Below are 13,324 nucleotides of genomic sequence, written 5' to 3'. Positions count from 1 at the left end.
TCAAAATAACGTGGGCTTAAACCCTCATGATCTGTTCTTCATCTAATTCAATGGCCTAATGCAAGGTATGGGAGATAGGTCAAGAAAGTAAACAACATGGCCAAACAAAAACACATCTCCAATTCCTCCATTTTAACACCGAAAGATTTAGCAGCCTACATTTCAAAATACAGGCCTTCATGAAAATATGTGTTCATTAAGATTATATTAAAATGAATGCTTGAGCATTCATTTTAATATGATCTTAATGAACACATATTTCTTGCCTCAGTTTAACTATATTGTTATACTGACAAAGACAGCAATATTTGGACTTGGAAAAGTCCATTTGAAAGGCACGAGATGTCAGGGATGAGTAATGGTGTAGCGCGCATCTCCCACGTGTAATCTCATTCAATCGCAGCTCTCGCGCTCAGGTGGGGGGACTGTTGGTTAATCCTCAAGGTTTTGCTCCCACCAGCAGGGAAATCAATCTCAGCAGCATGCTGCGGTCCCCAGCACAACCTCTTTTGACCGCACGCCGAGCATAAAATAATAATAATAATAATAATAATAAAAATAGTGTTACTTCTTTTTACATTTAAAATAAACTCACAAAAGCCATTCCACTACTTCTGTAGTTTGCCAAGTCACTAGTGCACCGAAGATGCCCCACCAAGAACAAGTGATGGCTCACGGGAACCTCTGCTCCCCGGGTCCTCCAAACAACGGCGGGTATAACAGCAACCCGGTTCCAGTCATCGTTCAGACAGAATCCCGGGACAAATGGACGAAAAAAATGGATTTCCTTTTATCTGTCATTGGGTTCGCGGTGGACCTCGGAAATGTGTGGAGATTTCCATATATCTGTTATCAAAACGGGGGTGGTAAGAGTTTTTTTCTCACTTTAAATAAGCTTTTATTCGCTCTTTTTCTAATTGTGTCATATTAATTATTCATTAAAGCATGGTTGATTTTTGTTTGATTAAAGTAGAGTAAAATAATTGTTTTGAAGACAGTCAAGTGTCCTTCTCACTGGGCGTTTGAGCTGTCTAAGGTGGTGAAACTATTGTGTTTCTTTTCTTTAAAAGAATACTAATAACCTACTACTACTACTACTACTACTACTACTACTACTACTACTAATAATAATAATAATAATAACTTCGTATAAACAACGAATAAGCAACATGACTATTTTTATATAATAATAATAATAATTATTATTTTTAAGTTAGCAATTCTATGGGTAAATGTAGTTTTTCATATAATTTCACGAGTGATTCCATAGTGCACGTTTTCAGTTTTTACGGAGGGGTTATTTAGCCATCCATATTTTGTTTATGCTGTGCGCTATTACACAGGCTATTATTTGTATTTTGGGTTGCATTCTCAATTATCTAAATAATATTAGTTTCATTATGCGCAGACATTGAGATCAACAAGTGTCAGATTACAAATGAGTCTAAATCACATTTGGTGGGTTTATTTCCCAACATTTTATTTATTATTTTTGTCTTTGTAAAATATTTGTTTATTGGTTTGCATTATCAGCTCATATAGCCTACACGAAGTGGATCAGGCTGTATTAACATGGTTCTGGAGCTCTTTAGGCATTTTGTTTGTTTGTCCACCTCACTTTAACTGGATGTATGAAACCTACCTCAGTTTTGTTTAAAATTGAATACAAATATTTTAACCTCATATAATCAGTGACATTGCTGAATATATTCCATGGCTCCCCTTATACAGGGGCTTTTCTTATTCCCTATGTCCTGATGGCTGTATTTGGTGGAGTGCCACTTTTCTACATGGAGTTAGCTCTGGGTCAGTTCCACAGAACAGGTGCCATTTCCATATGGAAACATATTTGCCCTATGTTTAAAGGTAAGCAAATGTTGTATTTTATTCCAACAAAGCTTGGTAAATGTGATATTCTATCTTTCAAGTGTTTTAAAGGCTGAAAATAAATAAAAATGAAAGAAATTGAGATAGAGAGCAACAGAAAGTAAAAAAGACGAACTGATGCACCCAGTCTGACATGAGAAAATACTGACACCATTTCCCCTTCCCTGTCAGGCATTGGTTTCGCCATCTGTATCATTGCTTTGTACGTGTCTTTCTACTACAACACCATCATCGCCTGGGCTCTGTTCTACCTCTACTCCTCCTTCAGTAGCACTCTGCCCTGGACTAACTGTGATAATGACTGGAACACAGAAAACTGCACTAACTACTTTGGAAAAGACAATGTGACCTGGACAAACTATTCACGTTCACCGGCAGAGGAGTTTTATACGTAAGTGCATGTAAGTGGCTGCACTCAGAGAAAGAAAGACAGAGGAATGAAAGGGAAGAGGGAAGGCTGTTTCATTTAAAATTAAATTAAAAAAAAACGTGGTGAGGGAGCCTTTTACTTGGGGTAAAAGGCTACCTCACTTGGGGTAAAAGGCCCGTAAGGGGTTTATAGTGATATCGTGTTGATGGCAATCGTGGGCAATAGTTATAGTCGCCTACAGCCTACAGCTTGCTCACTGGGGTTATTAATACAATTATCATTTAATTATTTTTAAACACTATTAAAAATCGTATTTTATCTAAATTACACAATGATGATTAATTGAATTTATAGACATTACAGTTTTATCGTCTGTTAATGCTGATATTCTGTAAAGCTGCTTTGAAACGATGTTGTGAAAGGCGCTATACAAATAAAATTGACTTGACTTGACTTATAGTGCAAAATTTGTTAACTAATGCAAATAAATTTGAGACTGCAAGGTGCTTTTTGGGTTACAAATTAAGATGATGCGTACTCAAAATAACCACTTAAGAAAAAGTCAACAATTTTCTGTTAATTTCAAACGCATTTGGCATTTTATTATATCTCAAGCAATCTATAAACAAACTAATCTCTATTATGATTGATCAGTCAATGTGAGCTCACTTTGAACATTTGAAAAACAATGTGTTTAATAGGGGCCTTTAGCCCCTGCAACAGGAAGGCTTTTTACCCCAAATGCTATCCATTTACTTATTGGACAGTTATTGAAAATGTTTTGATTTAATGACCTTAAACAAAATTTTAAATGATAAATAAGTTTTTTGTCTCAAAAGAAATGTGTTAATTTCAGGGATTTTCATTAGTTACATAAATTTGCAACATTTAAAAAAATATATTAAAACTAGATTAAATAGCCTCAAAATCAACCTTTAGACATCACACGCAAAGATCTCATGGAACAGGAACATTTTGCAGTGAATAGTGACAAACAGATGTTTAGGAAAGAACAGTGGTAGTTTCAGTTGCTATTGTGTTTTGGGAGAAAATTAAATCAATGGAGCTTTCAGCCCTGTTAAACCCTACATGTACTGAACAGGATCCAAGTTGACCACTTATGGAACACTAATCACCTAACTTTACCTAAATCAGCTATTTACAGTAAAACAACTTCAATAAAACTGAAAACAACTAAAATCGCTATGATTTCTTAATAGCAACTGCCCACATAAGTTCCTTTTGACCAAACAAACATGCTTAATTTATTCAAATTATGGGTATTCCCTGCAATGTCAGCTCTGTACTTGATTGTCTGAGTACATCATACTTAAAATCTTAATTTTATGGTTTTGCAGGCTAAAGAATTTCAAGGAACTTATGGTTATTGATTTACTTTATGGAACTATCTAAGTTCACCTTAAAATTGATATTTTGTGTTGTATCATTAATGATGATGATTAAGTAGAGCTAAAAATGTTATACATATGCACATTACCGAGTAGAAGCTATTTATTTTTATAGTTATGGTTGTTGAGCCAACACAATTTGTTTTAGTTAGCTAACTAAGGATGGATATGTTGCAAATGTGTTAAATTCCCTTTATACTTTTATACAACAGTTCCATAAACAATTGATGTAAATCCCTCTTCAAACAGGAGGAAAGTTCTGGCAGTCCATGAATCATCTGGGCTTGAGGATATAGGATACATTCGCTGGCAACTCTGCCTCTGCCTCTTCCTCATCTTCACCATCGTCTACTTCACTCTTTGGAAAGGAGTCAAGACTTCAGGAAAGGTTGCCGAGATATAAAAGCCTCTGTATCTAAATTAAGCATTTTTATTGTTCCAATCTGAGAAAAAGTGATCTCATTCTCCATGTCTCTTACCATGTCAGGTAGTATGGGTGACTGCCACCCTGCCGTACGTGGTGTTGTTGATTCTGATGGTCCGTGGAGCCACTCTGCCTGGAGCATGGAAAGGAGTGGTGTTCTACCTCAACCCCAAATGGGAAAAACTGAAGGAGACCAGTGTGAGTGCTTCTCTCTTTCTGCCTCTACTATCTTTTCCTTTGAGTCTAACACAAATTCACTGTTACATTCGATTTTTTCATTGCATCCCTCACTTATCTTTCTAACCTTTTTACATTTATTTATGTGTGCGATAATTCTTTAATGGCAAGAATGCATATTTGTGGGAGGGCTTTTTTATTTCATGCAGTAATTAAAAGGACTTGAAACACTTGAACATAGCTTAAGAGTTCTCTTTGAAAAAAATATGAACTTCATAAAGGGCATCATTCTTCATCAAGGTGTTGTTACTGCATAAGTGGTCAATGAAGTTAATATTTCAACTGCATCTCTTTATTTCTAGTCTTGTGATCTTCCCTTTATAGGCTTAGTTCTATGGTTAGCTGTTTTCTCTGTGATGCAGCAGCCATGATGAGAAGCAAAAATAAAGCGCTAGGGGCTAATGAGATGCTCATCTCAAATTTCTTTCTGAAATACAGTGATTTTTCAAATAGTACAATTAAAAATGTACCATTTGATCCTTGTTCAACACTATTTATTTTTTACCCACACACATTTATTTTTAACAGTTGTATCTAATGGTTTGTAGGTATGGGTGGATGCAGCAGCACAGATCTTTTTCTCTCTTGGTCCTGGGTTTGGGGTGCTGCTCGCCCTGTCCAGCTACAATCCCTTCAACAATAACTGTTACAGGTATAGACAAAACCTGCTTTTTATTGATTCATCTCCTTAGCCGCTTACATTGCAACTAAAAGCATTAGTTAAAAGAAATGACTGTCATAATCTTCCATCAGTTCTTTACATTTTGTATATATTGCTATACACGTTGAAAACAGAATATGATCACACATGAATGAATAATTACAGTTCTTGTCCGGTAGAACAGTATTGATACTTTTCAAACAATCTGTTTAGGGTTTATTTTAAATCCCTAACCTTCACAAATATTTCAGGCCCAACCTCTAAACATACAGATTCCATTAAAAACATAAATTGTATAGATCAATTCCAATTGGTCTTGTCTTCCATGCATTGAACATGCAGCCTTTACACTGCACAAGTGATTGATGTGTTGATTCTTGTGTGCAGCCGACTAAAATCAAGACGTGTACAGTGTCATGAGAACAGCAAATCATCGCTGATGCAGCATTTGATATACACAGAACCAAAGCCTAAAGCCTAAACTCATCTACAACTTTTACATTCTTTTTCTTTTGCTGCTTTGCTACCTTTTGGGTAGCAATTTTTGAGGTTTGATTTGAGATCTCTATAAACTCAACAAACTTTATAATCTGCTCTAGATACACTGTGGTGGTCTACAGTAACAAAATGGATCTGCCATGCCTGTCCAATATAATTCCCACTCACTCTTAATTTTGGTTCTATGTATAGCTTAGCCATTCATTTACATTTAGCTCTGTGTCCACTAACCAAGGAGGAAATGTCATCAAAATGACCCGGGCTCGGATCAGTTGCATGAAATGTAAATGATGTGAAAACAAGATTAAAACAGAGAATTATGGCGAGGGTTTAAAAAGATGAATGCGTAGCAGATTGTAGTGTGGGGGAAATTAAAATGGGGACTACTGAGAGGAGGCACATGGCCAATCGAAATGGACGAATTGTAACTCGTGAGCTCGGTCTCACTAGTGACCAGTTGTGTGTTTGAGAAAAAGTGAATTTGTTAGTTAATTTATGATTGTTCTACAACTGTTGCAAACGTTCTATAATGGAGTGGTGGTGGCGTAGTGGGCTGAAGCACATGATTGTTAATCAGAAGGTTGCTGGTTTGATCCCCACATCCACCACCATTGTGTCCTTGAGCAAGGCACTTAACTCCAGGTTGCTCCAGGGGGATTGTCCCTGTAATATGTGCACTGTAAGTCACTTTGAATAAAAAATCGGCCAAATGCATAAATGTAAATGTACATAGAACAGCAAGTGAGATTAACTTTACATGGCAACACACTTTGATTGCAGGTATAGTCCAAATATTTTGATTACAACCACTTTCATTCCTGAAGTTATTAAAGAACTCTAAAATATTTCTTTGAAAAAGGAACCTGATGCAGTAACTTACAGTAACTTCTATTTTTTTTTCTGTTTTGTCCAGAGATGCCATTATAACCAGCCTGGTGAACTGCACGACCAGTTTTGTGTCAGGGTTTGCTATTTTTACTGTCCTGGGATATATGGCTGAACAGAGAAATGTAAATGTTGAAGACGTAGCCAGGGACAAAGGTGCGCCTTACTATCAGACTTTTTTGTTTGTTTGTTGTTTTGCAATTTAGAGGGCTTATTGTAATTTTGTATTGTATGTGGGCTGCATTAAACAAAAAACATTAGGAACTGTAGGCAATTCTACTGTATGTCTTTCAACCCTATATTTAAAAGATCTCTATTATCTGAAGTTTGTCTTTTGGGTTCTTTCCCCACCTCCTCTAGGACCCAGTCTACTCTTCATCACATATCCAGAAGCCATTGCAAATATGGTTGGGTCGACTTTCTTTGCAATCATCTTCTTTGTGATGATGATTACTCTAGGACTGGACAGCACTGTATGTATACACTTATAATGCTAACTAACTTTCTGTCAAAAAACACAAAAGGAGCTGAATCAGTCTTCTCAGTACAGTGGCAGAGTATATTGATTCACTCTTACTCCCCATCTATACCGGACACGAGCTGCGTGTCACATTAATAGCATTTCTTTCTCATTACTATCAGCGATGCTGTCTACACTGGAAGCGTCCGGTGCAGCATTTCAGTTAGCGCCAAGAGTAAGCAGATGCCCTGTTCTGCAGAGCTACTCCAACCACTTTATTATCTCATCTGTCTGAAATAAATTATTTTACTTAGCATATATCATATAGTACATGTGAATTTTTCTGCCATTAATTTATTCATTACCAATTTAATTAGCTTTTGACTGTTGCATTAAAGCCAGCTCATGATGTTCCTGGTCTCTGGTTTACTAATTTAATATTTTGTTTCTAACCAAATGTTTTAGCAACAATAACATAACAATACAAATTCTAATTCAATTGGTATGTGCTGTCTGTGTGTCATTTAGAATGTTCTCTTTGACACTTTCATTGTAGACAGCCTTTAGCCACTGTGTTATGTCACGTTAACAGATTTGGTCATAGTAGACAGGCTGTGAAGCTTCAAAAGTGACACACAAGTCCTTCCAAGTCTTCTTAAAGCATACGATAGGACGTGCAACTGTCCAAATTTGTGAAGAGACATTTAATGTGTCATAATTCATTTTAATTAAATATTACCTTATCGTTTACGAATATCAGAGACCCCAGTTATTGAACTAATTTAAATTCACCAAGAAAACGCTTCGACGTAAACGACCTAAAGAGTCCTTTTATTACTTTCTGCTATCAACGCAACTGCAAGCTTTTTTTCTCTCTTCCAAATGTTTTCAATGTTTATTGTGCACACCTCACACTTTTTTAGGTGGCAAACTCGTAAAATCGCCCCTCTGTGACGCTATCTGCAACTTTTGTCATGTGGAGGGCGATGCAGCGCTTGATGCTGGCGTTGAACGGAGCGCTGACGCCTCAACTCATGGGAAATGCGCTTTACAATGACGAAAAAACATTATTGAAACACAAAATTATTATTATTTGTCTATTATTGTGGTCTTTTCTGATAAAAGCCATGCTCAGCCATTTAAATAGGCAACTGTAGGAAAATGATATCGTAGATCTGCTTTGTGTTCTTAAACTGAAGTCAGTAGATTTGTAGCCATGCAAGTTTTAATAAAGGAGAAGGTAAGGACGTTATTGAAACTCACTATTATTAGACTATTATTGTTGGATTAAATATAATGCTCAGACTGAAGGAAGACTATACATCTGCTTTGTTCTTTTAATGCTTAAACACTATAAAGTCTCTTGGTAGATTTCTGTCATGAACGACTCAAAATTATTCAATGACTCACTCATAGCACATAAGATGCTCATTTGTCGCCACCTAATGTAATTTCCAGAAGGGGTCACTGAACTAATTGTGGAACAGAAGTAAACCTCACCAAAATACTCTTTATTTTGCAGCTAATTCTGCACAATTGTAAACTTGAATTGGTGCTTTTAGCTTATTCTTTTAAAAAGAAAATATCCCCAGAAAATGTCTTCGTGGACCAGTGATTGTCTAACCTTTTTCGCCCCTCATGAGATTGCGTCCATGTCATTTGTTGTGGCATTGCAAGAACAAATCTACAAATTATATTTTTTTCACTACCCACTTAGCGCTCTTGCCACCTGTGACCTCAGACAGCTTAGCCTACCTGACTTGTTTTTTTGTTGTTTTTTTTGCATTGTTGAATTTCAAACATTACAAGTTACGCTACTAAGACGGACAGAAAACATGGACAAGTTCAGAACAAAAAGTTCTTGAAAAGGAAAATATTGAAAATATTGACGATGGTTCACCTATGTGGGATATAGGTGATAAAAAGTTTTTTGTCATAAAAAGTGTGCTGTGGCAGAAAAAAGGTTTGGAAACACTGACTTGACTGAAATGTCAAATGTAAAGTAAAATTATTAGCATTTTTTCAATCTTGATACAAGCTTTCCTTAAGTGGTGCCTATAGCCCCATTGAACCCTACTGCATACATATCATATATTTGTAACATGTTAATACTGTATGTAATTAATACTGAAAATGAAATGTATTATTAAAAACAACAGTAACAGCAGTTCTAATATTTTTTTTTTCTTCTTAATATGACCTTAAACTCAAATTACAATTCTGTTGACTAACTCAATTCAAATCAATTCAATTCTGAATGGTGCATAACCTATGAATTCTTAAGCAAAATAATATAATTTTGGTTTGGACATAAAGAGTGAATGACAAAAAGAAATATGCGAAAACTCAATTGTTCTTTTTTCTGTCTGTGGGCTCTATCTTGTCTCATTATTTCACGTTTCCATCAGTTTGGTGGGTTAGAGGCCATAATCACAGCTGTAATGGATGAGTTCCCAGATACCCTCTCCCATCGGAGAGAGCTGTTTGTTCTTGGACTGGTGGTTGTTTGTTTTCTGGGCTCTCTCAGCACCCTTACTAAAGTGAGTGCAAGTCAACATCTTTCGTCTCTGTTTGTTTACATTCATTTAACTTTACCTATGTTTAAGAATATTGTAACATCTTAATACAAAATGGTTAATGATTTTTGATGCATGGGTGCACTCAAACCAATGAGCTAGAGTTGATTGAATTTGATTATAGATTTTGTTGGGCAGGTGTGGGTTATAGCAAACAAAACAAAAAAAATCAAGTGTTAAACAAATGAACATTCTAAAATTGCTGTAATGGTTTACTGTTTTAAAGAGGTTGAGTTTAGTGACTCTAAAACTTAGGTGTGAATTTCAAATAGGCGTCAATTGATGCTAGATTTGTAACTGAACAGTGTTGTTTTATCTATGTATTTATTTATTTTGCCAGGGTGGTGCATATGTGGTGAAGTTACTTGAAGAATTTGGAGTTGGTTCTTCTATTATAGCTATAGTCTTTCTAGAGGCCACTGCTGTCTCCTGGTTTTATGGTAAGATTTGTTTTTAATTCAACTAAATTTAACTTTCTAGTATTGCCATGGTCCTGAATATATATCGAAATACAAATTTCATTATTGAACCATGTACTGTATATGTGTTGAAAATGGCTTTTTCCATAGGTATTAACAGATTCAGCAATGACGTTAAAGCAATGTTGGGCTATACTCCAGGACTGTTCTGGAGAGGGTGTTGGGTTGCCATCAGCCCGGCATTTCTGGCTGTAAGTTACAGAGTTTTGCTCAAGACACTATGTGGAAGGGTTTACTGCTGGTTGGAGTGTGGTGGATCTTTTAGTAATCTTTTATCCTATCAAAACTGTTTAAGCATCCACAATTTCTTCCTCCCACATCTCTTATTACCTTTAAAATCTTATTATCTTACCTGTCCACATGGTAACAATTTCTAGTCTGAAAATGTTGAACTCCATGGACCTTCACAGCTTTATATTCCTCTGACACTTCTGCATACATCATAGCTAATCTCAACAGACCTGCGCTGGTGCACACAGTTGACATTTCCGCAATCATTTGTTCATAATTTTGCTGTTCTTCTCTTTTCAATTTTTAAAAGACATGATAAACGGCTCCTCTCTCATCTCCCGAGACAGTGTGAGATTATTTGAAATACTGGAGAGAAGACATTTGTCACTGTTCTTTCAAAACACAAAGGCCACCGCTCTACAATTGTCTTGTCCCCATAGTGATGTGTAGGGTCTACAGGATAATAAGGGCCTTTCTTATATAAAATAATCTAATCGTAGCCTCAATGTAAGGCTGTTTCAAACAAGCCATGTGAACTCATACAGTGGCTACACAGAGTCTTACTTTTAAGTGAAGCTGATGAGTAAATTATGAATTGCATATTAAAAAAGTAATCCAAAGAGAAAAAAGACAGACTTTGTAATTCTTAAGGAAAATAAAATTATGGGTCCAGTATTCCAAAGATGTTTGAAAAAATTTACTTTTTTATAAACAAAGCAGGGGAAAAAGTCAGAACGGCATGAAATTGCACATACATTTTTAACAATACAATCCATCCTGCGGCATGTAATACCCCTTGATTTCATAACACGTAGATTTGTTCATTTTTTTTTTATGTATGAAGTGCCGCCTCATGTCACTGAATCAGTTTTTTCCTTTGTGTATTTCTTCAGTACATTATCATCAGCTCGCTGTTGAATCCCCAACCCCTTACGCTATTCGACTATGAGTTCCCAGACTGGAGCATGAAGGTGGGTTACATCATCGCAGCTTCCTCCTTCATATGGATCCCCGTATATATGGTGTACAAGTTCGTATGGACCCCAGGCTCTCTTAAACAGGTGGGAGAACTCATAGCCTGCATGTGTGAGGCATTACCTTAGTAATTTGACAATTACTAGGGCTGTCAGTCGAATAAACCATTTATTCTGATATTTTTTCATAAATAAATACAATAAATAGGTCTTAGAAATTACATCTCTATTATTCAGTTTTGTGTGAGACCAGTAAAATGCTATTTGTTACTAATTTGTCAGCTCTGCTGTAAGGTCATTCCTATTGAAAAAAACATTTCATTGAACTCAATGAGACTTTCTGTAAAGTTTGTTCAATTCACTAATGGCAAAATCATATTCAGTTCCAAGAAAACCTTTTAAAAAATAGTCTTAAAGGGATAGTTCACCCAAAAAGTAAAATTCTCTCATCATTTACTTACCCTCATGAGATCCCAGGTGTGTATTACTTCCTTTCATGAAATTGAAAAACATCTCAGCTTACTAGGTTCTTTCAATGCAAGTGGATGGTGATGAGACCTTTGAAGGTCCAAAAATCACAGTCAGCATAAATGTCATCCATACAATTCCAATGGTAAAATGAATGTCTTCTAAAGCAATATGATCCTTTCTGGTGCGAAAAAGATAGATATTTAAGCAAATAAATCTTCATTTCTGGTCAATGATGGTTTATCATTAAAAAGTACTTAAATATTGATATTTGTTGCACCAAAAGTGAATGCTTTAGAAGACATTCATTTAACCCCTTTTTAATATTTTACTTAAATTTTAAGGACATACTGAGCTAAGATATTTTTCTATTTTTCTTCAAAAGTGTTCCACTGATGAAAGAAAGTCATACACACCTGAGATATCATGATAGTGAGTAAATGATGAGAGAATTTTGTGCATGTGAGACACTATTTAAAAACTTTCCGTAACCAACTAATGACAACTTGTGATAATTCGTACATGATGGCGAAATCGCAACATATCGTACAACTCGATACAATACAGGTATCAAAATTCAGCTCACTTCCTATCCAGAAGTTTATTTTGAGAGAGGAAATGTCAGTGAACAAATTTGGTTACTGATTATTTCATTTATTTATGCAATGAAAATGACTGATATATGTCAATAACCTGTAATCTACTTCCCTCGTCTTGTGCCAAACCCAGATTTTTCTTCTTCCGTGGTACCCAAAAGTTATTTTCATAAAAATCTTAGATTTGGTTTTAGGTATGGTTAGGTTTAAATTTGGGTTAGGGGATAAACTTCAAAGATCGTAATAACATAATTCTTTGGTTTGTTAATTTTTCTCTATGGCAGTAAATGTCTTTGTTCAAGCCAACTCAAGTGATTTCTTATGATCTCATACTATTATTACAATCCGTCAATGAGACCAGGTTGTTTGTAACTTATTTGTCAGCTCTGCCTCAAGGTAGTCCCCTTGAAAAAACATTTCATAGAACTCAACATAACGTTCTGGAAAAGTGTCTGATAAACTCACTAATAGCAAATTGGTAATAATTTCCAAGAGCATTTAAAAATGGGCATCAGAAATATTGAATCGGTTGTAACCAGTTTTGTGTGGGTGAGAGGAACACAGTTATTTTTAACTTAATTTTCAGCTCTGCCTTAAGGTAAGTCCTATTGAAAAACATTTTATAGAGCTCAAGACTTTCTGGGAATGTGTATGATAACCACATATTTGCACCTGAAGTAGCTAACCTGCTTTTCATGTGATTTAAGCGCCTTGCTGTTTGTCTGCGACCAGAGAGAACATTGCCAGACACCCACCCTGACAGTATGGGTCTAAGTCCTGTACCCTAGACCTGCTCCCAGCCACCAAGACCAAAACAACTAAATGCAACTCAAGCAAATGGGGCATACATCTGCCATTATATAGTACAGTATGTGTCAAGAGCAAACCATAAGAATCTAAGGGGAAAGAGTAGCTTTCAGATAGTTTCAAGGATTTATCCAATTGAAATGAGTATCCAAAATTATCTATTTGAAAGCAATACATTTATATTTGATCATCTGACCAAGGAAAACTCATGTTCAATGTACAGTAAGGATTTCCAATAAGGTCTCCAGTTGAACATGCTGTGCAGTTTACAAATTGTTGATGTTCTTTTTTTATTATTTAATGTATAAGACAAAGAGTTCAGTGATATTTACAATGTAAGTCATAAATACCCTACAAGTCAC

The 13,324-nt window shown here is 35.7% G+C and overlaps 1 protein-coding gene across 1 annotated transcript; it reads left to right on the top strand.

Annotated features, from left to right (window-relative positions):
- The first annotated feature begins 646 nt into the window (after nucleotides 1-646).
- Nucleotides 647-12,996, top strand: LOC127642957 (sodium-dependent serotonin transporter-like). Its single transcript, XM_052125426.1, has 13 exons — nucleotides 647-866; nucleotides 1,732-1,866; nucleotides 2,059-2,278; nucleotides 3,916-4,054; nucleotides 4,154-4,288; nucleotides 4,876-4,979; nucleotides 6,400-6,527; nucleotides 6,732-6,844; nucleotides 9,240-9,371; nucleotides 9,748-9,847; nucleotides 9,977-10,077; nucleotides 11,011-11,178; nucleotides 12,863-12,996. Exons 1-13 carry the CDS (start codon nucleotides 647-649, stop codon nucleotides 12,941-12,943), a joined length of 1,776 nt encoding a protein of 591 aa, XP_051981386.1. The 3' UTR covers nucleotides 12,944-12,996.
- The last annotated feature ends 328 nt before the right edge of the window (nucleotides 12,997-13,324 follow it).

Source organism: Xyrauchen texanus, chromosome 4 (genome assembly GCF_025860055.1).
Source record: "Xyrauchen texanus isolate HMW12.3.18 chromosome 4, RBS_HiC_50CHRs, whole genome shotgun sequence".
Classification (NCBI taxonomy): Eukaryota; Metazoa; Chordata; class Actinopteri; order Cypriniformes; family Catostomidae; genus Xyrauchen; species Xyrauchen texanus.
The sequence above is the reverse complement of the archived record's forward strand: the minus strand, read 5'-3'. Positions and strand labels throughout refer to the sequence as shown.

Coding starts and splice junctions, on each gene's coding strand:
- LOC127642957 (XM_052125426.1), top strand. CDS start 647: ATGCCCCACCAAGAACAAGTGATGGCTCACGGGAACCTCTGCTCCCCG. Junction 867..1,731: donor CTGTTATCAAAACGGGGGTG/GTAAGAGTTTTT, acceptor CCCCTTATACAG/GGGCTTTTCTTATTCCCTAT. Junction 9,372..9,747: donor CTCTCAGCACCCTTACTAAA/GTGAGTGCAAGT, acceptor TTATTTTGCCAG/GGTGGTGCATATGTGGTGAA.